Genomic DNA, 25,492 nt, shown 5'->3' with positions numbered 1-25,492 from the left:
ACACAATGGGTCGTCTCTGTAGCAGGCAGCAGCCGCGCAGCCGCACACACCACCCAGCCACCAGCACGTTCTATGGGCTGTGAGTGGACTAGAGAGAGGCGGCGCTCAATGAATGACTGTCTCCTGTCCTGTCTGCCTCCGCCGACGTCCCTCACTTTATAGTCTATCGTTTTCGTTTATATAGGACCAGTGACTGATAAAATACCCCTCTGTACTAATTACGCCCCGATAACCCCCTGCCCGTCCTTCCTGTTCTATAGCCCTATGTGTGACGTTGTAGGCCTGGCAGCGCCACAACAGGTCGGCAAATAGTCCCTGTCTCGTGGTCCCGCGGATGGATACCGGAGCGCAGTATATAAGCAGCACCCTGTCGCGCTAGCGCCATATTTCTTCTCACACAGAGCACAGCGGTTTGGTGAAGGCGGTGTTGCAGCTGACAGTGAGTATAAATAACGTTGCGCGCTCTTTCCCGCTATGGCAGCGACCGCTATAAAGACATAGACTGCGCTACCTCGTCAAGAAATGTTTACTAGGCGTTTTCGTTGTGTGGGTCTTTGCTGTGTGTATTGATGATTACCACGCCATAAGCTTCCTCCTGTTCCGCGTACTTTAGAGTGGGGCACATTAATAATACGTGCCTACGGTAGACGGTATAGCGCGCGGTCCGGGCTCATACCCGCGCGCTCACACCCTGTCCGTTAGTCTGTGACGTAATCGGGAGGACAATAGGGGGCGTGTCCTGGGGGAGGAGCTCGCGCCTGTGCAGGCAGCTTTGAATCCAGTGTTTCAGGCGGGTGCGCGCAGCGCTAAGGGGTCAGTCCTGGTGGTCATCAGCCCCTCAGCTGTACGGTAATGTGAATTGCCATCTCCTGCTTGGAGACTAAAGGGTTCACTCCATGATCGCCCAGTGAGCCAGCACTGCCAGCAGATGGATGCACTGTCAGGCTGCTTGTTGTCTGTAAAACTCGATCATATGACTTTATTAATAGCTCTGGCTTTTATGAATAATGGTTTCTTATTCGGCAATCTTTTCTCCTGTGATTTTTTTTTTATTTTTTTAATAGGTTTAACAAAAAAATAACCATCACAATAATAAAACACAATGCAGTGAGGTGCCCTGGTGTGAATACACTTAAAAACTGCTACAAAAACAGTAAAACTGGCACAAAAGTGGGCACCAAAGAGCGCTGAAGAAAGAGTTAAATGCCTTTGGGCCACTGATCTCACAGTGCAGACATATAGAACAGTGCGCCCCACATCAAAATCGGGTCCCTCCAGCCTGGCCCAAATGGGTTCTGGGCACCAGAACTGGCATCAAAGTGGGCAAACGGCTCATTTTCACATATTTGAATAAGTAACTGATTTTTTTTTTTTTTAATGGGTTAAATGCCTTTGGGCCACTGATACCACATCAAAACAGGTTTCTTCAGCCTGGCCCAAATGGGTTCTGGGCACCAGAATTGGCATCCAAGTGGGAAAACGGCCCATTTTTGCAGATTTGAATAAGTAAAGGTACCTTCACACTGACCAACTTCACAACGATATCGCTAGCGATCCGTGACGTTGTAGCGTCCTGGATAGCGATATCGTTGTGTTTGACACGCAGCAGCGATCAGGATCCTGCTTTGACATCGTTGGTCGGAGCAGAAAGTCCAGAACTTTATTTCGTCGCTGGATCTCCCGCAGACATCGCTGAATCGGCATGTGACGCCGATCCAGCGATGTCTTCACTGGTAACCAGGATAAACATCTGGTTACTAAGCGCAGAGCCGCACTTAGTAACCCGATGTTTACCCTGGTTACCAGTGTAAATGTAAAAAAAACCAAACACTACATGCTTACATTCCGGTGTCTGTCCCCCGGCGCTCTGCTTCCTTGCACTGTCAGCGCCGGCCAGCCGTAAAGAAGATTACAGCGGTGACGTCACCGCTTTGCTTTACGGCCAGCTGGCGCTCAGTCAGTGCAGGAAAGCACAGCGCCGGGGGACAGACACCGGAATGTAAGTATGTAGTGTTTTTTTTTTTTTTTTTTTTTTCTACATATACAATGGTAACCAGGGTGAACATCGGGTTACTAAGCTTGGCCCTGCGCTTAGTAACCCGATGTTTACCCGGGGACTTCGGGATCGTTGGTCGCTGGAGAGCGATCTGTGTGACAGCTCTCCAGCAACCACACAGCGACGCTGCAGCGATCGGCATCATTGTCTAGATCACTGCAGCGTCGCTAAATGTGATGGTACCTTAACTGATGTTTTCCATTCGCCACGACAGCACCCACGAGAGAGGGGATCCGCCCCTAGGAACAGGAAACCTACAGAGAGATAAAAGGGGCAGGCCCCCCTCGCTCCTCAGTTGGTTTCCTGTTCCTAGAAGGGAACCCACAGAGAAAACTCTATGGAGTACAGATGAAGAGGAAAGGTCCGCCTGGATGCCGCCTGTCCGTCTCTGATGAGTCAGGGGCTCCAGGACGGATGGACAGTCGGGGGTTCCTGCTGGCTCCCCCCTCATCTGCTACGGCTTGGAGCAACAATGTCCCTGCTGGGACATCGTTGTAAGTTATGACAAGGAGAGTGGTGTACCTCAGGTAAGGCTCCGGTTGCGGTGCTGCCTGACAGAGGTCGGCGTCGCTTCTCCCGATCCCATGATGGCGGTGAGAGCGGCCGGCAAGTTGCAGGGACGCCGGCGCATGCGCAGTGCAGCAGGCGCTCCCTGTACTATGAGGTCACGCTATTACTTCCGGGGGCGCCACCATATTGGATTTTGTGAGCGGTTCCCCCCCTGGACTACTATGCGGCTGGTAAGAAAAAAAAAAAAGGTGGAAACGGCAGGAAGGGGTGTGTGAGGCCGGTGCTATAAATTGCAGCTCAGCTGTGTAGGGGGTGCGGTAACATGTCATCCCATGAGGAGATTTGTGAGCGCCCTATGGAGGAGTTAGTGGAGCCCAGTGAAAATGTCAGGAAGAGAAGTGATGCAAAAGTGAGCGACTCCACTGACAAGTCAGGGAGGAGGTCGTCCCGTGGCATACCCCAGGCCGAACAAAAGAGCCGAGACCCGGTATATACAGCTACTGTGGGGTGAGTGTTTATTTAGCTTCTTGGAAGCTTATGTTGGTCTCCTCTCCTTATGTGTTTGTAGGGGAAGAGGACTGGGAAGACCAAGCACGTGCAGTGTGCAATATGTACTGAGCCCTTACCTGATGCTTATAGCATAAAGTTATGCCAAGTTTGTATAGATAACACCCTGCGGCAGGAAGAATCTGTTAAAATGAATGAAATACGACTTATAATTCGGGAAGAGCTTCAGAGTTTACGAGGCAGTCCATCCGTAAATATTAAGAGGAGAGCTAGCAGAGTATCCTCACCTAGAGCTGACACGTCGGCAGAAAGTGGGGAGGTCGAGTCAGATGTCTCTGTTATCGGGTTCATCAGATGAAGAGGACTATGTCTGCTTTCCTACTGATGGCATAAATAACTTGGTTAAATCCGTAAGGAGTACTATGGGGGTTTCAGAATTGAAAGAACCTCAAACTCAGCAGGAGGTGATGTTCGCGGGTCTGTCTCAGCGAAAGGGCCATGTGTTCCCAGTAAACCAGGCTATAAAAGACCTGGTCAAGAAGGAATGGAGTAAGGGTCAAAAGGGGTTTGTGCCAGTCTCCTGTAAGAGACGCTACCCCTTTGATGACGAGGAGTTGGCCAACTGGGCTAAAGTGGATGCGGCTGTAGCATCTACTGCTCGCCGTTCCTCTCTGCCGGTAGAGGATGCGGGTTCTTTGTCCGATCCAATGGACAGGAAATCTGATGCGCTTCTCAAGAAGTCATGGGAAGCCTGTGTGACTGCATTTAAACCTGCAATCTCCGCTACATGTACCAGTAGATCCATGGTGGTCTGGCTAGATCAGAACATCAGAAGTGGCATTTCCAGAGAAAAGTTGCGAGCCTCCATTCCATTGATCAAGGGGGCTGCGGCATTTATATCTGATGCCTCAATAGACTCTCTCCGCCTTGCGGCCAGAACAGCTAACCTCTCCAATACAGCTCGTCGAGCATTATGGCTAAAGAATTGGAAGGGAGACGCCCAATCCAGGGCTAAATTGTGTGCCATACCCTGCCAGGGTGAGTACCTCTTTGGATCTGTCCTGGATGACATACTCACTAAGGCGGGCGAAAGGAAAAAAGGGTTTCCTAATCCCTTTATTCCTTCCTACAGAAGAGCATTCAGGAAGCCACCATTTGAAAAGAAAGGAGGCTTTAAAGACCGCTGGAGTGACGGAGTTCAGGCAGAAGGGCAATCTGTTCAATAAGCGTCCCTTCAGACCAGCGGAAAAGTTCCGTGAACCCTATTCCACCAGTGGGCGGTAGGCTACTTCAATTTGTGGAACAGTGGAGAGAGATAACGGCCAATACATGGGCCTTAAATTTAATTTCGTCAGGTCTCACCTTAGACCTCATTCGGACACCTCCGGATTCTTTTCTTCTTACATCCCTAAAATCCAGGCTGCAGCAAGAAGCACTGGAAACTGAAGTCAAGTCTCTTTTGTCTAAACAAGTGTTAATAAAAGTTCCACCATCTGAAAGAGGAAAGGGCTTTTATTCTCCCTTATTTCTAATAACTAAGCCTGATGGGTCCTTTAGGACTATATTTAATTTAAGAAAGTTAAACACCTTCATAAGACCTAAAGCCTTTAAAATGGAGTCCATTCGATCAGCCATTAACCCTGCTGTTCTGTTAGGTCAAAAATGACCGTTTTTGAAATTCTATGTTATAAAAATTCAGCGTGTGATTCTGAGACTTGAGGCTCCCTGACTTTTCGTCATTAGGGGGGTACTCTCTGTGGGAATTTTTTTTTTTTTTTTTTTTTAATTTTTGTTTACTTTATTTGGTACAATTTTTTTTACACTTGTACTGTTCGGTCAAAAATGACCGATAGGCCTTTATTCAGCTCTCCAGACAATTTTTGACAAAAATAAAGGTGCTATCACCTCATTTTGAACTATATATTGCATCTACTACTATTTATCAATGTATCTGACTACTTTTGGTCAGAAAAGATTTACACATACCAACATTTTCAAGTTGCGATACAGCCGACGGATTCGCTTCCAGTATAGCTATGCGCAATTTATTTCACTGGTTTTTATTTACCCTGCTGTTCATATAGATCTAGTTCCATTCAGTTGTCAACATTTCATATTGTAAATCATGATTTTCTGATTTTCCATGTGTTTGCTGGTTGTACAGTATTACACTGTGCAATGCTGTCCTAAGCAGAATTCACCTAAAGTGTTAGTCCGGTTCACTATGTATTGATTTAGGCCTTCGCCGGATTTTTTTGGAGAGTCTGAAAACTATACATTTTTGGAAAGGTTATAGTATAAGCAATACGAAAAACAATGTTTCCATTTGCCCCGAGTCCCACGTGACCGCCATATTGGATTTTACAAAATGGCTGACGTAAAACCAATTTTCGTTAATATCTCAGCTTATAAATAACATAAAAATAAAATTTGACAGCTAAACATACATTTTAGGGCTAAGAAATGCAATATTACTAGTTGCAGATGTGTTTTAGATATTTACTACAGCAGTTTTTTATAATTAGTATTGACATAATAATACATAATGACAGGAATCACATGTTTTGTTTTTTCTTTTATTACAGGAGTTGAACATGACAGACAAACCACAAGCTACTGAAGTCACTTGTGAAGGTGAGGCACCTATCAACTGGAAGCTATGTATGCTCTGTCAGTCTTCCAATGGCAATGAGAAGTTGGTGCAAAATCCTCGGATACAGTCTTACCAGCGCGTTTTGGACATAGTAGCAGAGAGGGCAAGTTTACAAGATGGCAACTATGTTGATATCCATCGACGGATTAGCAACAGGAAAGACACAATCGTTACACATCAGGCAGTCTACCATCGAAGTTGTTACACAAATGCAATTAACAACGACCAAATACAACGAGCCCGGGACCGTTATGCACATGCATTAGCTACTGGTAGCCACATTACCAAGAAACGAGGATTAAAAAGAGGACGTGCTGAAATGGACGAATCAGGTTCATTAACATCTGACTCTTCATCACCATTCACGAGGTCACATACATGGCCACTGGATAAGGAAAAATGTTTCTTTTGTCAGAACGATGAGAATGAGAAGCTTTATAATGTGAGGACAGTCAACGCAGGGAAATCGTTGAAACAAGCTATTGAAACATCAGATAATTTAACACTGAAAACAAGACTGAACACATGCATTGCACCAGGGGATGCACATTCTATTGACGTCCGGTACCACAAAAGCTGTTGGACAAAGCATGTTTTTCATGGACAACGAGAACGTAGTACCAACAGAACAGACCACAAAGAACCCTTATTACAACGTGCAAGTCTGCTAGAGTTGATAAACCTAGTGGATATTCAAACACAGAACCAATCATATCTATCTATACAAGATATCGAAACCACTTATTTGAATATGCTTGGTATAGAAGGCGTGGAAAATCACAAACCTACATTCACTAGAAAGTGGCTCAAAGAAATTATAATGAATGCCTTGCCACATCTGAAATCCTGTCTTTCAAAAAACAGAAGGGAATCAGCAGTTCTTTATTCACCAGAAGCCTGTGAGGAAATCATGGTTAATTCTGCAATGGAATGTCGTAGTGATCATGCAGACAACATGCAGACAATCTACAAAGCAGCACAGTTAATTAGGAAAAGCATTGCTAATTTTACAACGGAAGTCAATGATAAAAACACCATAACGGTCACTAGTGACATAAACGACGTTCCAGCAGAATTATATTCCGCTATCCGTTGGATCATAACAGGGCCGATTGACAGCCTTGAAACTCAAAGAAGGACCAAAATTGTTGACGGAGCAGCACTCACTATGAGTCAGAACATCATGTATGAATTCAAATCAAAAGCTTTCGACTGAAAAAGAAGTGAGCAAAACTATGTTGTCAACTCTTGCTACCTTCGTATGTTTTGCTTACTCTCCAAAAGGCATTTTTATTAAGAATATTCCCGAACTGCGATGGCATCTATTTTGCAAGCATATGGCAGAAAGTGACAGGTTACCTCCTACACTCGGAGCTCTAAAACAACATGTCCTCAGAGTCCATATCCAAGCCAGAGTGTGGGGACAAGCTAACATTGCTTTGCAGGATTCTCAGCTGGATCCCGAGAAGAATGGCTATCACAAAGGGTTGGATGGACAGTTGAAACCAACCATGACAGATGTTCTTCCAGCTCCAAAAGCAATAATCGAGATGATTAGTTGTCAATGCAAACATGACTGTTCTTCAAGGTGTTCGTGCCGAAAAAATAACTTATCCTGTACCGATCTTTGTCAGTGTGACAGGGAGTGTATGAATGACGAGGACACTCAGACCAAATATGAAACTGATGATGACAGTGATGGTGGCGATATGTAAAGACACTCTGGTTGTTCAAAAGTTAAAAACATTAACTCTCTGCTTTTCGAGTTCGAAAATTTGTTCAAATATAAACCGATACAATTTGTAGTCGTATAGAGTATTTATTTGGATACCACTGCATTTCTTAGTACTCAAAACGTATGTTTAGCTGTCAAAATTTAAGTTTTACGTTACTTACAAGCTGAGATATTAACAAAAATCAATGTAAATCAGCCATTTTGTAAAATCCAAGATGGCGGCCACTTAGGACTCGGGGCAAATGGAAACATTGTTTTTCTTATTGCTTATACCATAGCCTTTCCAAAAATGTACATATTTGAAACTCTCCAGAAAATTCCGGCGAAATTACATAGTGAACCGGGCTATGTTGTACTGTGAGCTTTTTCCTGCTGCAGGGTGGTGTCTGCTCTGATCTTATCTGTAGACAGATAACATAGCAGTGTAGAGTTTCAGTTCAGCTGGAGACAACACAGAGTGAGCAGAGGTTCAGACGTCAGAGCTCTGAAGTCCCATTTTTACAGGTATGTTACAGATAAATTATTTTATTCTAAAATTATTCAATATTCTCACTGCTGTGATAAAATGGATGATGGGGGGTTAGCATTAGGGTTGTGTAGACTCAATGTCTGCTTATGAGTACATATTCTCACTGCTGTGATAGAATGGATGATAGGGGGTTAGCATTAGGGTTGTGTAGACTCAATGTCTGCTAATGAGTACATATTATCACTGCTGTGATAGAATGAGTGCATGCCTCATTTTTGTTTGCGACGCTCCAGCACCATAATCACGGCATATCTCAATGTGTGACGGGACATTATTGTGTGTATTGTTGCGAAATTGTTTTGATTTTTTTTTTTCATTCATTGTTTATGGATATATTTTATTTTTTCATTCAACAGTGATGCCTTACAGCATGAGAAGACACTTCACCCAAGCTGAATTGGAGGAGTTTATAAACGACTCCGATACAGACGAGGATGTCCCACCTGATAATGTCTCCGAAGAGGAGGACAACATTAGTGAGGATGAAGATATTGCCGAGAACTCGGATTCTGAGGGTGAATCTGATGTGGAAACCCCGACAACCGGTCTGACGCAAGAAATCAATTCAAAAAACAAACATGTCGTTTGGAAATTGCAGCCTCCTGCTCCGACTGGTAGAAGGTCTTCATCAAATGTCATCACAGATACTCCAGGTCCCACTAGATATGCAATTGCTAGAATTGATGACATTCAATCGGCATTCCTATTATTCATAAATATAGCCATGCAAAATATACTTATCCAAATGACAAACATTGAGGGAAAAAAGGTTTATGGCGATAAATGGAAGAACTTCGATGTGACGGCTATGAATGCTTACATCGGGTTACTTCTATTAGCTGGAGTATACAAATCATATGGAGAGTCCACTAAAAGTTTGTGGAATTCGGAAACGGGGCGCCATATATTTAGGGCCACCATGTCTTTAGAAAGATTCCACGAAATTTCCAGAGTTCTACGGTTTGACAAAACGGATAGATCTGAAAGAAGAAGCACAGATAAACTTGCCCCAATTAGGGATTTGTGGAGTAAATGGGTCGAGATACTCCCAAAATGTTATAATACCGTAGAAAATTTCACTGTTGATGAGCAGCTGGTGTCATTTAGAGGCAGGTGCCCATTCAGGCAATACATTCCAAGTAAACCAGCAAAATACGGTATAAAAATCTGGACTCTGTGTGACAGTAAAACATCATATGCTGCAAATGTTCAAGTATATATTGGAAAAAACCCTCTAGAAAGACCTGAAAAAAACCAAGGCATGAGGGTAGTTTTGGACTTGACCCATGGACTCAAAGGGAGAAACGTTACCTGTGACAATTTCTTCACATCCTACCAATTGGGGCAGATGTTACAAAAAAACAATATAACTATGCTGGGTACTGTACGAAAAAATAAACCTGAACTTCCACAGGGTATCCTCAATAAGAGAGACGTACACAGTTCAATGTTTTATTTTACAAAGGACACTACGGTAGTGTCGTACGTTCCCCAAAAAAATAAACAAGTTATCCTCATGAGCACCATGCACCATGATGCAAAAATAAGTGAGAGAGATGACAGAAAGCCAGACATGATTCTTCACTATAATGCCACTAAAGGTGCTGTTGACACATTAGACCAGCTTGTAGGCACGTATACATGTAAAAGAAAAACAAATAGGTGGCCTATGATTCTCTTTTACTACCTGATCGATGTATCTGCCTATAATGCCTTTGTATTGTGGCGGGAAATAAACCCCAAATGGCAAGAAAAAAAATTACACAAACAACGGCTTTTTATTGAGGAATTGGGGAAGTCTCTCACTAATCCATATGTAAAAACACGGCCAAGAAATGAGAGTGCAGAAAAAGTGGCCCGACAAATTCGAGAGCATGGTGGAGACGGCGAGCCAACAGCTTCGACCACCACTGATACTGAAACGGCTTCCACCATCGCAACCAGCTGCAAGCGAAAAAGATGCTCATTCTGTCCAACGTCCAGTAACCATAAATCTAATATTATGTGTTGCAAATGTGCAAAATACTTGTGCAAGCGTCATGTAAATTATACATGTGATCAATGCAAGTAATACATTGATCGCATTTATCATTTGTTTTTGACAAAAAACCTTTTTTTTTAAAAAAGTTTGTATATAGTTTAGAATAAAGAAAAGTTTTTATGTGCAATATGAAGCAAATATTGCAAAAAATGTTAATTTATTTGATTAAAAAAATAAAAGTTTTTTATTTAATTTTTCATCTGATTATTGAAAACCATGTTCACATACAGTAAAACAATGCAACAGGTAATCAAATAACACTTGAATTAGGTACAAATCACAACTTTGTTAGGTCCGGTCAAAAATGACCGGGAACAGTATAAGTGTATAAAAAACAACGTTTTGTTGCCATTTTATAGAGAAAAAAGCTTTTTTTTTTTTTTTGCCTTTGAAAAAAGTATATCTACATAATGTTTGATATTATTACTTATAGTTAACATTTAGATCAAGATTTTTTTTTTTTTATCTGCAAAAATAATCAATTTTTCCAAAAATCGAAAAAATACCATGTTCCCTTTTGGATATAAAAAAAATATAAAACAAGCTTTGTATTTTTTTTTCCTGGTATTTGAACAACCATCTTCACAAGCAATATAATAGTGCAAAAACTGTTTAAAAAAGCCACTTAGATTAGCTAAAAATGATTATTTTATAAGGACGGTCAAAAATGACCGGGAACAGTACAAGTGTATGTGAAATCTAAACAGAACAGCAGGGTTAAAAATCTATTTCCCAACTGTTACATGGTGGTGCTGGATCTTAAGGATGCTTACTACCATCTGCCTATACACCAGTTACACCAGCAGTTTCTCAGGGTAGCAGTTGTATTAGATGGTCAGGTTTGTCATCTGCAATATAGGCCAAAGGGCATTGCCCTATCTTTGGCTCCGAGGGTCTTCACTAAATTATTGTTAGAGGTAATGTCTTTTCTGAGGTTAAAGGACACACTAATCATCCCGTATTTAGATCTTCTAATAGTGGGTAGAGACTCCCTACAGTGTGAACAGAGATTGGAAGAGGTAGCCGTTTCATTACAATTTCTTGGTTGGATTATTAATTGGGAGAAATCGAGACTCCAGCCTGTTACATGTCAGAAGTTCCTTGGCCTCCTTTTAGATTCGGTTGATCAAGTATGTTGCCTGCCAGATAGTAAAAAGACCTCCATAATTGATAAAGGGAACTTAGCAATCAATAGGCGTAGTATGACTTTGAGAAGCGCCATGTCGTTGCTGGGGTCTTTAACTTCTTGTATTCCTGCAGTTGAGTGGGCACAGTTTCATACCAGGCAGCTGCAGAGATTTATATTACAGGAGAATATTGAGAATCAGGGTCATTTAGATCAGATAGTTTTTCTTCCGACAGAAGTGGTACACTCCCTCACATGGTGGTTAGATTGGGGAAATCTGTCAAAAGGAGTCCTGTGGGTAATCACTCCTTCAAATATAGTTACCACAGATGCTAGTCCTGAAGGTTGGGGAGCACATTTTCGAGATCAGATGGTCCAGGGACTCTGGTCCAGATCAGAGTATAGTGATTCTTCTAACGTTAAAGAGTTGAGCTGTATATTATTCCCTGCTCCACTTTCTTCCTCAGCTGCGAGGCTCGCACACAAGGGTCCTCTCCGACAACACCTCTGCGGTGGCCTATCTAAACCGGCAAGGAGGTACACGGTCAGTCACTCTTATGGAGGTGGCGTCAGACATCATAAGGCTAGCCGAAGGTCATCTGTTGTCCTTGTCAGCGGTACACATAAGAGGGGTAGACAACTTTCAGGCCGATTCTCTCAGTCATCATACTCTTCATCAAGGGGAATGGATGCTCAACAGGAAGATTTTCAAAATGATAACAACTCGATGGGGCATGCCTCAAATAGACTTGTTCTCAACAAGATCCAATCGACAGGTCAGGATGTTTGCCTCCCTGTGCAGGCTGGACAATCAAGACATATTAGATTCCCTTCAGGTACCATGGACATTCGACCTGGCATACGCGTTTCCCCCATGGAATCTATTGCCCATGGTGATAAGGAAGATAAGAGAGGAAGGGGCAAGAGTTCTGCTAATAGCCCCCTTTTGGCCCAAGAGGCCATGGTTTTCATGGCTCAGAGCCATGTCAGTGACAGATCCGTGGATTCTGCCTCTGGCCGACAACATGCTGTCTTGGGGTCCGTTTTTCCATCCTCAAGTGAAGGGCATGAACTTAACTGCCTGGAATTTGAGAGGCAATTACTAAGCAGGAGAGGGTTTTCTAGTGGATTGATAGATACCCTTATGAAGAGTAGAAAGCCTTCTACCACCAAAATTTATATTTGAGTCTGGAAAAAATTTCTTCAGTTTCACACTACACAAATTTCTTCAGAGGTGCCTATATTTTCAATACTGGAATTTTTGCAAAAAGGACTAGAATTGGGACTTTCAGTTAATACTTTGAAAGTTCAGGTCTCAGCGTTAGGAGCCCTCTTCAGTTATGATATCTCAGGTGATAGATGGATATCCCGTTTTATATCTGCATGTTAACGGTCGAAACCAATAAATATTCCACAGGTGCCCCAGTGGGATCTATCTTTGGTCCTGGATGCATTGACACAAAGCCCGTTTGAGCCTATTCATGCAGCCTCAATAAGGAACATTTCATTGAAAGCAATATTATTAGTAGCTTTGGTATCAGCTAGAAGAGTGAGTGATCTGCAGGTGTTGTCAATCGATCCTCCATACCTATCTATAACACCTGATAGAATAGTTTTGAAAACAGATCCATGTTACCTAAGGTGGCCACTAGTTTTCATAGATCCCAGGAGATCTTATTACCTACCTTTTATAAAGACCACTCATCTCCAGAGGAAGCAAGACTTCATACCCTTGATGTTAAGAGGACTATTCTAGCCTATTTAGAGAGAACTAGGGACTGGAGGAAGAGTAGGGCCCTGTTTGTGTCTTTTCAGGGTAAAACCAAAGGATCCAGAGTCACGAAGGGGACGTTGGATCAGAAGCCATAACCTTGGCTTACAGAGCCAAAGGAAGAGATCCTCCAATGCATGTGGGGGCTCATTCTACAAGGGCCGTATCAACTTCCTGGGCAGAAAGGGCGAACGTGCCAATAGAGCTTATATGTAAGGCCGCAACTTGGGCTTCACCGGGCACCTTTTATAAGCACTATAGATTAGACCTATCTGCTGCTTCTGATCTAACCTTTGGGGTTTCGGTTCTTGACTCAGTTAGGCTACGTTCAGACTAGCGTTGTGCGCCGCTGCGTCGGCAACGCACCGAAAAACGCGGCAAAACGCTGCGTTTTGCGACGCGTGCGTCGTTTTTTGCCGAAAATTGGACGCAAGAAAAATGCAACTTGTTGCGTTTTCTTGGTCCGACGCTTGCGGCAAAAAAGACGCATTTGTCGCAAAACGCATGCGTCCCCCATGTTAAACATAGGGGCGCATGACGCGTGCGTCGCCGACGCACACTAGCACAACGCTAGTCTGAACGTACCCTTAACCCACCCAATCTATAGTCTCTGAAAATCTCTCGTGGGTGCTGTCGTGGCGAATGGAAAATACCGGATTACTCACCGGTAATGCTCTTTTATAGAGCCCACGACAGCACCCATTCACATCCCTCCCTTTTCTTTGTATAGTTGCACGTGGTGCTTTTTTGGTGAGGTGTAAATATTAGAAAGATGTAGTATAAGGTTGTAAATATGTATATATGTATATACCTGAACCTGTTAACTAAAACCTGGCGGCGGTTCCTCCTATTCTCTGTAAAACAACTGAGGAGCGAAGGGGGGCCGCCCCTTTTCTCTCTGTAGGTTTCCTGTTCCTAGGGGCGGATCCCCTCTCTCGTGGGTGCTGTCGTGGGCTCTATAAAAGAGCATTACCGGTGAGTAATCCGGTATTTTTAACCCATTATCTACCTATGTCCTTTTTGTGACTCCTAAGATTTTATAATTGGGTCCATTTTTTTTTGTTTGTAAAATGTATTTTAAGTGTATTCACATCAGGGCACCTCACTGCATTGTCTTTTATTGTGATGCTTATTTTTTGTTAAACCTATAAAAACAGAAGAGAAAATTGCCGAATAAGAAACCAACTTCAGCCTCATCATATCAATGCTGTTCCGTTATGGAAACTATCACATCTGGCAGGTAACGGCTTAACTGGAGTTGGCTTGAGTTGCACCCCCAACAATCTGATATTGGTGACTCCTCTGTGGGTAGGCCATCAATATAAAGCTAACAAAAGCAACACATTTAAAAGAATCTTGCATGAAGATTTTACACCTCAAACTGTATTTGGGTTGTTCAAATACTAGTCCAGCAATAACTTTACATAGCCAGTCCAATACTGAGAAGTCTGCATTTACATGATACAGGGTGGGCCAGTTATATGGATACGCCTAAATCAAATGGGATTAGTTGGTGATATCAACTTCCTGCTTGTGGTACATTAGTATATGGGAGGGGAAAAACTCTTCAAGGGGGGGTGGCCATTTTGGATCCAACTTTGTTTTCCAATTTGAAGAGGGTCATGTGACACATCAAACTTGGTGAGAATTTCACAGGAAAAACAATGGTGTGATTGGTTTTAATGTCACTTTATTCTTTCATGAGTTATGTACAAGTTTCTCTGTTTACAGCCATTGACATGTCACAGAGGTTAACACGTGAGGAGCGGATAGAAATTGTGTTGATGTCTGGTGAACGCAGTACCCGGGTCATTGCAGCAGATTTCAATGCAAGACACTCAACGAGACCGCCCATCTCTCATGCTACAGTTGGCAAACTGCTTGGCAAATTTCGTGTAACAGGTTCAGTGTTGGATTTGACAAAATGTGGACGCAAAAAAAGAGTCACTAATGAAGAAACATCAGTGGCTGTCCTAGCTTTTTTTCATCAAGAGCCCACAGCATAGCATTCGCCGCATGTCACTGGAGAGTGGCATCAGTCGAACATCCCTTCGGCGGATATTCGCTACTCACAAATTGCACTCTTAGGGTATGTACACACATTGCAGATTTGCCTGTGGATCTTATGGCTAGAGAATACCAAGCCCGATGTTTAGTAATTAACATAATAATAAAATGATACGTAAAGTTATATAAAAACATACAAAAAAATCTGCATGTGTCCCGAGGTCATACTTGCGAGAAACTCACAAGTCTCTTGCATCAATACCCGACACTGCTGCCGGCACTCAGGGCCAGAGCGTTCAGCAACATAGAAATACATTAGAAAAAATGAGTACCAGCGGAGCATAAAAGTAGTGCAAAATTTAATATTTTATCAATTTAACAAGCTTAAAGTGCGTAATTAATAGGTACATAGTACAAAAGGATGGTTAAAGGGAAAGCGAGTACCCACCGCTGCAAACTGCCATATCTATATTACATGCTTAATATCAGAACGGGAAAGCAGCCATAAGTGCACAATAAAGATCAACCCATGGGTAAAGAGTATCACACAGCCTCAAATAATTATCTAAAGCGGCGCTTACCAATAAAATGTAGCAGGACAATGTGCACCGGGTGGGATTTAGCCAGGAAATGTCCCGACTACTTTTATGCTCCATAAAGGCACAGATGATTGGCCTCGGGGAGACCAAAACATCCAACACTGCGGAGACACCATCACGTGTTTCTCAACGCAGTGATTCCAGAACACTGCCCCCATCCCTTATGGGAAATATGCAGATGCATATTCTCAACGCAGTGATTCCTGGCTATTCACTGCTTGCGTCGAGAAACACGTGATGGTGTCTCCGCAGCTTCTTTACATGCATCTGCATATTTCCCATAAGGGATGGGGGCAGTGTTCTGGAATCACTGCGTTGAGAAACACGTGATGGTGTCTCCGCAGTGTTGGATGTTTTGGTCTCCCCGAGGCCAATCATCTGTGCCTTTATAGCCTTTTTACTAGGCACTGCTCCTAATAGCCAGATTCCTACTCCACACTGATGGGCAAAAACCCCGAAACAGCTGTCTGGATGGATACCATGCTTGGCATAGGTGGCTTTCTTTCATAGGATGCTGCCCTTCCCGTGGTTGTTCCTTCCCGGGGAAAGGCCTGGCTATTCACTGCTTGCGTCGAGAAACACGTGATGTGTCTCCGCAGCTTCTTTACATACTTTTATGCTCCGTTGGTACTCCTTTTTTCTAATAGTCTGCATGGAGTTGGTTTGCCACTTTGGTTGTGGGTTCTTATGGCACTATTCAGTGCTCTAATTTCCCTGTGGCTTTAATATGTTGCTTGGCATTGTTAACATAGAAATACATGCAGCTGCACACTCCGGTCCAATTGCAAGCGGCATTGCCGGGTATTGAGCTGCAAAACTCGTGTGAGTTTCTCACAAGTGTGACCCCAGCCTTAAACACTATCTTTTTAATTTGAAAAAAGAAATGGCGTGGGCTCCCACGCAACTTTCTGTGCCAGAGAGGGAAAGCCAGCAACTGGGGGCTGGTGATTACAGCCTGGGAAGGGGTTAATACCCATGGATCTTTCCAGGCTCTGAATCTCGGCCCACAGCTGTGTATTTGGCCTTTACTGGCTACTAAAATAGGGGGACACCCCCTAGTAGATCCCCCTATAATAGCCAGAAAAGGCAGCTGCGGGCTCATATTCATAACCTAGGAATGGGCCATGGATATTGCTCCCCCTTGGCTACAAACACCAGCACACAGCTTCCCCAGAAATGGTGCATCTCTAAGATAAACCAATTCCGGCACGTATCCTCTCTTCCCACTGCCCTGTAGTGGTGACATATATGGGGTAATAGTTGGGGGTTGATGGCACCTTTTGAAGTGTGTGTGGCCACGGTGTAACGCACTCCGTTAACGCTGCTATTAACCTTGTGTGACCAACTTTTTTACTATTGATGCTGCCTATGCAGCATCAATAGTAAAAAGATCTAATGTTAAAAAAAAAAAAATTATATACTCACCTTCCGGATCCAGCCTAGGCCTTTCCCACTCCTCACGACGCTCTGGTGACCGCACGTCATCTCGCAAGACCGCAATGCACTCTTGGGACCGGAGCATCGGTAAACGTCTCGGCTGGATCCAGGGGTCCGACGGAAGGGGAGTATATAACTATTCTTTTTTTTTTTTACAAATATATGGTGCCCACAGTGTTTGGTACTGCGTGGGCTGTGAATTGTGGTATGTGTTAGAGGGGGGGCCCACTGAGACTTTCGCCCAGGGCCCTCAAAAACCTGGAGCCGGCCCTGGCTTCAGTGATTGTTCGTGGCCGGCCACGAACAATCAGCGACAGTCGCAGTCCGCCCGTGAATTGGCTCAGAATTTGAACCACGCTTTGCTAATTGGTTGCGGCTGGCCAAATCCTGTGTATAAATTGCATTACTCTGAAAACTTAAAAAACTACATACATATTCTAGAATACCCGATGCGTTAGAATCGGGCCACCATCTAGTGTATGTGTATGTTACACTTGAGCACAGTAGCCAGATGATGGGACTGCTACTGTCCCATCATCCGGCTAGCTGTCACTGTAGCAGGCATAGCCGGGTGGGACTAGTAGTTCCATCGAACAATGCCTGCCTACACACAGCCGCGCGTGCAAGCACCCTCTTCCCCCTCCCAGTCTGCAGCATTTCTCACAGGCACATCTGCAGCAAATCCACAGATTTTTTTTTTTTTTTTTTTTCAAACATGCAGATTTGCCTGACACAATGGAAGTCAATGGGTGCAGAAACGCTGCAGATCAGCAAAAAGAATTGAGATGCTGCAGAAAATAAAAAACGCAAATCTTTTTTTTTTTTCTTCCCGCAACATGTGCACACCAGTTTTCAATGTCACACTGACTAACATTGCTTGTGCACTACACTGCGGATTTGATGCAATTCCGCACACCCAGAAACGCTGCTGATCCACATCAAAATCCGCAACGTGTGCACATAGCCTTACAAAATCCATCTGCTGCAGCATCTGAAACAACGGATACTGGAAGCCTGTGCTAGTATTTCTTCTGTGATGTTGCTATCAGTGTCAAGAGTGGGAGAAGAGGGTTGCATTGACTATCCAACACATTTGAACACCTTTTTATAAGTGGTCATAAACTTGTAAGAATAAAGTTACATTAAAACCAAGCACACCACTGTTTTTCTTATGAAATTCTCTAAGTTTGTCACATGACTCTTCCATTGGAAAAAATAAAGTTGGATCCAAAATGGCTGACGTCAAAGTGGCTGCCAGGGTTACCACCCATCTTGAAAAGTTTTCTTCCTCTCATATACTAATGTGCCACAAACAAGAAGATATCATCAACCATTCACCTTTTTATTTAGGTGTATCAATATAAATGAGAGGGGAAAAAAAGGGTGTAGTTCCAGCTCCTTAAAAAATCCTTTTATTTATATCAAATATTATAAAGCATAGTGTGCATGGTGTACATGCTCCCTGGAATAAATGCCGACCACCAACAGAGGCACAGTGCCTCTGTTGGTGGTTGGCATTTATTCCAGGGAGCATGTACACCATGCACACTATGCTTTATAATATTTGATATAAATAAAAGGATTGTTTAAGGAGCTGGAACTACACTTTTTTTTTTTTTTCCTCGGATTTCAACGCTTGCCTGCAGCGGAGTTCCGGGCACCCGCGGTGGATATTGGTGAGCTGGCTTGCTTTTCTCTTTTACATCAATATAAATGGCCCACCCTGTAGAAATTGAGCTTAACGGGCACCTAGTGGGGTACAGATTCTATAGAAAGCATAGACTTTTCTATTGGAAAAAAAAAATAGTTTTACAAGAATATAAAGGTAGGGAATCGATAGGCACCAGGATAACTTATATTATTTGCTGGAAATTTTTTTTTTTTTTTAAACTTGTGCAATAGCCAACAATCGTGCAGTATTGTGGAAGTAGCACTCACCGTTTCCATGGTAGTTAGTCCTTTATTTAAACTCGTATAAACATCCCCCAACACGCTGCCATACTGCTTTACGGGAGACATGCAGGGAGAAGAGGTGGACGGCATTTTTGCGCTCAGGTGACACTACTACAGGTCTAATCACTGAGTAATTGGCCTGTGGGCAGAAGTTGATCAATGAATGCAACAGGTTGCCACGAGAGGTGGAGAGTTCTCCTTCAATGGAAGTCTTCAAGCAGAGGCTGGACAGACATCAGTCTGAGATGGGTTTAGAGAATTGTGCATTGAGCTGTAGTGGTTGGACACGGACCCTGGAGGTCCCTCTTGACTCTAACATTCTTATTCTTTTTCCCTATAACTTGTCTTAATTTTTTTTTTTTTTTTTTTCTCAGAACATGCAGATTTTTGTGAAGACCCTTACTGGGAAGACAATCACCCTAGAAGTGGAACCGAGTGACACCATTGAGAATGTAAAGGCAAAAATCCAAGATAAAGAAGGCATACCACCTGACCAACAAAGATTGATTTTTGCTGGGAAGCAGCTGGAAGATGGCCGTACACTCTCAGATTACAACATTCAAAAAGAGTCAACTTTGCATTTGGTTCTCCGTCTTAGAGGTGGCATGCAAATCTTTGTGAAGACTCTAACTGGCAAAACAATCACTCTAGAAGTGGAACCCAGTGACACTATTGAGAATGTGAAGGCTAAAATCCAAGACAAAGAAGGAATTCCCCCTGACCAACAGAGGTTGATCTTTGCTGGTAAACAGCTTGAGGATGGCCGCACTCTCTCTGACTACAATATTCAGAAAGAATCCACTCTTCACTTGGTTTTGCGTCTAAGAGGTGGCATGCAAATTTTTGTGAAAACCTTAACTGGTAAAACAATTACCCTAGAAGTAGAACCCAGTGACACCATTGAGAATGTAAAGGCCAAGATCCAAGACAAAGAAGGAATTCCCCCTGACCAACAGACTGATTTTTGCTGGTAAACAACTTGAAGATGGCCGCACACTTTCTGACTATAACATCCAGAAAGAATCAACTTTACATCTTGTTCTCAGATTGAGAGGTGGCATGCAAATCTTTGTGAAGACTCTAACTGGCAAAACAATCACTCTAGAAGTGGAACCCAGTGACACTATTGAGAATGTGAAAGCTAAAATCCAAGATAAAGAAGGAATACCACCTGACCAACAGAGGTTAATCTTTGCTGGTAAACAACTTGAAGATGGCCGTACACTCTCAGATTACAACATTCAAAAAGAGTCAACTTTGCATTTGGTTCTCTGTCTTAGAGGTGGCATGCAAATCTTTGTGAAGACGCTGACTGGCAAAACCATTACCCTAGAAGTAGAACCAAGTGACACCATTGAGAATGTAAAGGCCAAGATACAAGACAAAGAAGGAATTCCTCCAGATCAGCAGAGATTGATATTTGCTGGAAAACAGCTAGAAGACGGACGCACTTTATCTGACTATAATATTCAGAAGGAGTCTACTCTTCACCTTGTCTTGCGTTTGAGGGGTGGTGTCTGAACCATTCTATCAATGAGCATTGCTGTCTGTCCTAGAATTCTGAATTGTGCTTCTGCTGCACTTCATTAAAGTTAATGCATTCCAAAAACTTATCGTTTGAGTCTTTTTGATGCCTTTAATTCCCAAAATATAATCTCTTCTCTGATCCTACCTATGTCAATTAACATCATCCATAGTAAGCAGTGTTCTGTTAACTGGCAAAGTCCAAAAAGGTAGAACAGTGCAAATCGATTATTGTGCAAAATAAATGTATTTATAAAAGTTACAATTTTATAGCTCATAAAGATACAAATGGATAGTGTTTTGGGAATCAAAGACCCATATTGCAAACCAGCAGACGTCATAGTAACAAGAACAGCTTTCACAAAATGAACTGTGGAAAAATACACTTTCCATACTAGTTTCAATTGTTTAACCCCTTAGCGACCGCCGATACGCCTTTTAACGGCGGCCGCTAAGGGTACTTAAACCACAGCGCCGTTAATTAACGGCGCTGTGGAAAAAGTGAATAGCGCCCCCCAGAGTCGGATTTTCTCCAGTGTCTCGGCTGCCGGGGGTAGCCGAGACCCCAGAGAACATGATTCGGGGTTTTTTTTTACCCACCCCGCATTTGCGATCGCCGGTAATTAACCGTTTACCGACGATCACAAAAAAAAACGCGATCTTTTTAATTTCTCTGTCCTCCGATGTGATCACACATCGGAGGACAGAGAAAAGGGGTCCCAGGTAGCCCCCCAATACTCGCCTATCTCCCCCGGTGCTCCTCGTGGCTCCCGGTGGGCGCCGCCATCTTCAAAATGGCGGGCGCAGTGCGCCGGCCGGCCCCGCGAGAATCTTTGGGGTCTCGGCTGCCGGGGGTAGCTGAGACCCCAAAGAGCATGATGGGGGTCGGTTTTACCGACCCCTGTTTTGCGATCGCCGGTAATTAACGGTTTACCGGCGACCGCAAAAAAAAAAGCAAGGTGTAATTCTCTGTCCTCTGATGTGATCGCACATCAGAGGACAGAGAAATAGGGGGATTCGGGGACCCTGTCATACTCACCTGTGTCCCTGGATCCTCCTGCTGCTCCTCCTGGCCGCCGGCAGAAGAAAATGGCGGGCGCATGCGCAGTGCGCCCGCCATCTGTCTCCATCTGCTGGCCGGCAGGAGAACAGCGGTTGGGGCTAAAATTAGGGTTGGGGCTAAAATTAGGGTTGGGGCTAAATTTAGGGTTAGGCTTCTTTCACACTTACGTCGGTACGGGGCCGTCGCAATGCGTCGGCCCAACATACCGACGCACGTTGTGAAAATTGTGCACAACATGGGCAGCGGCTGTAGTTTTTCAACGCATCCGCTGCCCAATCTATGTCCTGGGGAGGAGGGGGCGGAGTTACGGCCACACATGCGCGGTCAGAAATGGCAGATGCGACGTACAAAAAAACGTTTCATTGAACTTTTTTTGTGCCGACGGCCCGCCAAAACACAACTGATCCAGTGCACGACGGACGCGACGTGTGGCCATCCGTCACGATCCGTCGGCAATACAAGTCTATGGGCAAAAAACGCATCCTGCGGGCATATTTGCAGCATCCGTTTCTTGTCCAAAACGACGGATGCCAAACGATGCAAGTGTGAAAGTAGGGTTAGGGTTGGGATTAGGGTTTGGATTAGGGTTGGAATTAGGGTTACGCTTGGGATTAGGGTTAGGTTTGGGATTAGGGTTAAGGTTAGGGTTGTGATTAGGGGTGTATTGGGATTAGGGTTAGGTTTGAGGTTAGGGTTGAGATTAGGATTAGGGGTGTGTTGGATTTAGGGTTTTGATTAGGGTTATGGTTAGGGTTGACATTAGGGTTGTTTTGGGGTAAGGGTTGTGATTATGGTTAGGGTTAGTGATTAGGATTATGGATCAGGTTGAGATTAGGGTTAGGGGTGTGTTGGGGTTAGGGTTGGAGCTAGAATTTTTGGGGTTTCCACTGTTTAGGTACATCAGGGGGTCTCCAAACACGACAGCCAATTTTGCGCTCAAAGTCAAATGGTGCTCCCTTCCTTCTGAGCTCTGCCGTGTGCCCAAACAGTGGTTTACCCCCCACATACGGGGCATCAGCATACTCGGGATAAATTGGACAACTTTAGTGGCACAGTGAGTAAAACATAAAAAAACTTAGTGGGACTAATGTGGTCTTTCTCCCAGCATATTAAGGAGGCCGTAATGGCACAGTGAATATAAAAATCATAGAGCAGGACTGCCCCAAGAGATTGACGTGGCGGGGTGGCTCAAAGAATTGATCAATTGTTTGCTAAATATCTCATTTTGATATACAGTCAGAATTTAATATGCGCATTTGCGCTTTTCAAATTGCGTTCTGACCACAAGCAGCGCTGGCTTCTCTTTGTTTTGTATTGGTTTGTGGCTGACCACCACTTTTGCCGTGCGCGCTTGGGTCATTTACGCCATTCTTTCTGTTTTCATTGTGATTGATCTAGGCTGCTGTACACACTTACAGCAGCCCTGCCCGGGCTCTGTTTTAATTAGTGCGCCTGGGCCTGTCTCTCTCTTTAAGCCATGGTGCTGGTCAGGCATTGTGGAGGTCAGATCTGACATGTCCATGCTTGGACCTGGTCGACCGTTATTGTCGCATACCCTTTCTGGCGCCATGGGAGTGATTCGGAAAAGCTACAGGTACGGTTTGCATTCAATATGGTCCCGCTTTTAACACATTTAGGAGGCCGTAATGGCACAGTGAGTAAAACATAAAAAAACTTACAGCGGGACTAATGTGGTCTTTCTCCCAGCATATTAAGGAGGCCGTAATGGCACAGCGAATATAAAAATCGTAGAGCAGGACTGCCCCAAGAGATTGCCGTGGCGGGGTGGCTCAAAGAATTGATCAGTTGTTTGCTAAATATCTCATTTTGATATACAGTCAGAATTTAATATGCGCATTTGCGCTTTTCAAATTGCGTTCTGACCACAAGCAGCGCTGGCTTCTTTTTGTTTTTTAACAACTTTAGTGGTCCAATTTCTCCTGTTACCCTTGTGAAAATAAGAACTTGGGGGCTAAAAAAATCTTTTTTGTGGGAAAAAAAATATTTTTTATTTTCACGACTCTGCATTATAAACTTCTGTGAAGCACTTGGGGGTTCAAAGTGCTCACCACACATCTAGATAAGTTCCTTAAGGGGGTCTAGTTTCCAAAATGGTGTCACTTGTGGGGAGTTTCCACTGTTTAGGTACATCAGGGGCTCTCTAAACGTGACATGGCGTCCGATCTCAATTCCAGCCAATTCTGCATTGAAAAAGTCAAACGGCGCTCCTTCACTTCTAAGTTCTGCGGTGCGCCCAAAAAGTGGTTTACCCCCACATATGGGGTATTGGCGTATTCAGGAGAAATTGCATAACAAAATTTATGGTTACATTTCTGTTTTTACACTTGTGAAAAAAAAAAATGGTTCTGAATTAAGATGTTTGCAAAAAAAAGTTAAATGTTCATTTTTTTCCTTCCACATTGTTTCAGTTCCTGTGAAGCACGTAAAGGGTTAATAAACTTCTTGAATGTGGTTTTGAGAACCTTGAGGGGTGTAGTTTTTAGAATGGTGTCACACTTCATTATTTTCTATCATATAGACCCCTCAAAATGACTTCAAATGTGATGTGGTCCCTAAAAAAAAAAATGGTGTTGTAAAAATGAGAAATTGCTGGTCAACTTTTAACCCTTAACTCCCTAACAAAAAAAAAATTTGTTTCCAAAATTGTGCTGATGTAAAGTAGACATGTGGGAAATGTTATTTATTAACTATTTTTCGTGACATATCTCTCTGATTTAAGGGCATAAAAATACAAAGTTTGAAAATTGCAAAATTTTAAAAATTTTCGCCATATTTCCGTTTTTTTTTTTCATAAATAATCGCAAGTAATATCGAAGAAATGTTACCACTAACATGAAGTACAATATGTCACGAAAAAACAGTCTCAGAATCAGCGGGATCCGTTGAAGCGTTCCAGAGTTATAACCTCATAAAGTGACAGTGGTCAGAATTGCAAAAATTGGCTCGGTCATTAAGTACCAAATTGGCTCTGTCACTAAGGGGTTAATAACATTTATTCATTACTGTTGTCCAAAGATCATTATTAATGAGTGAATGTGCTTGGATAACGTCTTGTCTGACCACGCATGGGTGTTTTCGGAGTATCTTTGGCGTGCTTCTGTATTATGTTCAGTCCCTGTGGCTGCACGATTTGCAGCTTTTGGGAAGCCCTACATGTGTTGAGGCTGTATTAACAGTCGCAAATCATGCAGCCATAGGGATTCTTCACAATATACGAACAGGCCCAAGCTACTTGGATAACACCCCAAGTGTGCTCGGATAAGATGTTAGGCTTCTTTCACACTAGCGTCGGAATCTCCCCGTCGCAATGCGTCGGGGAGAGATTCCGACGCTAGCGTTTGCTGCATTGTACAATGGAGGCAGCGGATGCATTTTTCCGGCGCATCCGCTGCCCCATTGTAAGGTGGGGGTGGAGGTCTGTCAGGAGAAAAAAAACGTTACATGTAGCGTTTTTTTTTTTTCTCCCGACGGTCCGCCAAAGCACGACGCAAATGCGTCGTCAATAGAAGTCTATGGGGAAAAAACGCATCCTGCAAGCACTTTTGCAGGATGCGTTTTTTCTGCAAAACGACGCATTGTGACGGATTTAAAAAAAAACGCTAGTGTGAAAGTACCCTTATCTAAGCATGTTCGCTCATCACTAATCATTATGTGATGTTCATGTTGCCTTACTGCTGCTCATAAATGTTGCTCACTGTGGGAAGGGGGGAGATTATTCTCAAAATGTTGCCTACTTGTAAATTCATGTCTCACCATATACATATTTTTTTTTGTCTTGTATATTTTTACTTTTATATTTATTTGTATTCAATTTATTGCACAAGTTTGCCTTTCTCCTTCTTGGGCTTCTCTATTCCGTCTCAGTTTTGGCCTTGTATTTTGAATTCACATATTCCATGCTATGTTGGCTACCAACAAACCACTGCATTTTCCTAATCTGAGTGAAGGTCAGCACTTTTT

General features: G+C 43.4%; 2 protein-coding genes across 6 annotated transcripts; both read left to right on the top strand.

Annotated features, from left to right (window-relative positions):
• LOC138668429 (polyubiquitin-B-like) lies at nt 1-20,533 on the top strand. Of its 5 annotated transcripts, none has more exons than XM_069756030.1 (3): nt 325-439; nt 5,659-5,707; nt 19,299-20,533. In XM_069756030.1, the coding sequence occupies exon 3, from the start codon at nt 19,302-19,304 to the stop codon at nt 19,896-19,898; it is 597 nt and encodes a 198-aa protein (XP_069612131.1). In that variant the 5' UTR covers nt 325-439; nt 5,659-5,707; nt 19,299-19,301; the 3' UTR covers nt 19,899-20,533. The 5 variants fall into 5 exon arrangements, with proteins under 5 accessions (XP_069612130.1, XP_069612129.1, XP_069612131.1 ...); XM_069756026.1 differs by lacking the exon at nt 19,299-20,533 and adding an exon at nt 8,347-10,223; XM_069756029.1 differs by lacking the exon at nt 5,659-5,707 and having other exon boundaries at nt 1-439.
• LOC138668485 (polyubiquitin) lies at nt 19,984-20,533 on the top strand. Its single transcript, XM_069756031.1, has one exon. It carries the CDS (start codon nt 19,984-19,986, stop codon nt 20,443-20,445), a length of 462 nt encoding a protein of 153 aa, XP_069612132.1. The 3' UTR covers nt 20,446-20,533.
• Nucleotides 20,534-25,492: the final 4,959 nt, after the last annotated feature.

The sequence above is a fragment of the Ranitomeya imitator genome, chromosome 1, assembly GCF_032444005.1.
Source record: "Ranitomeya imitator isolate aRanImi1 chromosome 1, aRanImi1.pri, whole genome shotgun sequence".
Taxonomy (NCBI): Eukaryota; Metazoa; Chordata; class Amphibia; order Anura; family Dendrobatidae; genus Ranitomeya; species Ranitomeya imitator.
Note: the sequence above shows the minus strand (reverse complement) of the source record. Positions and strands in the feature narration are given on the sequence as shown.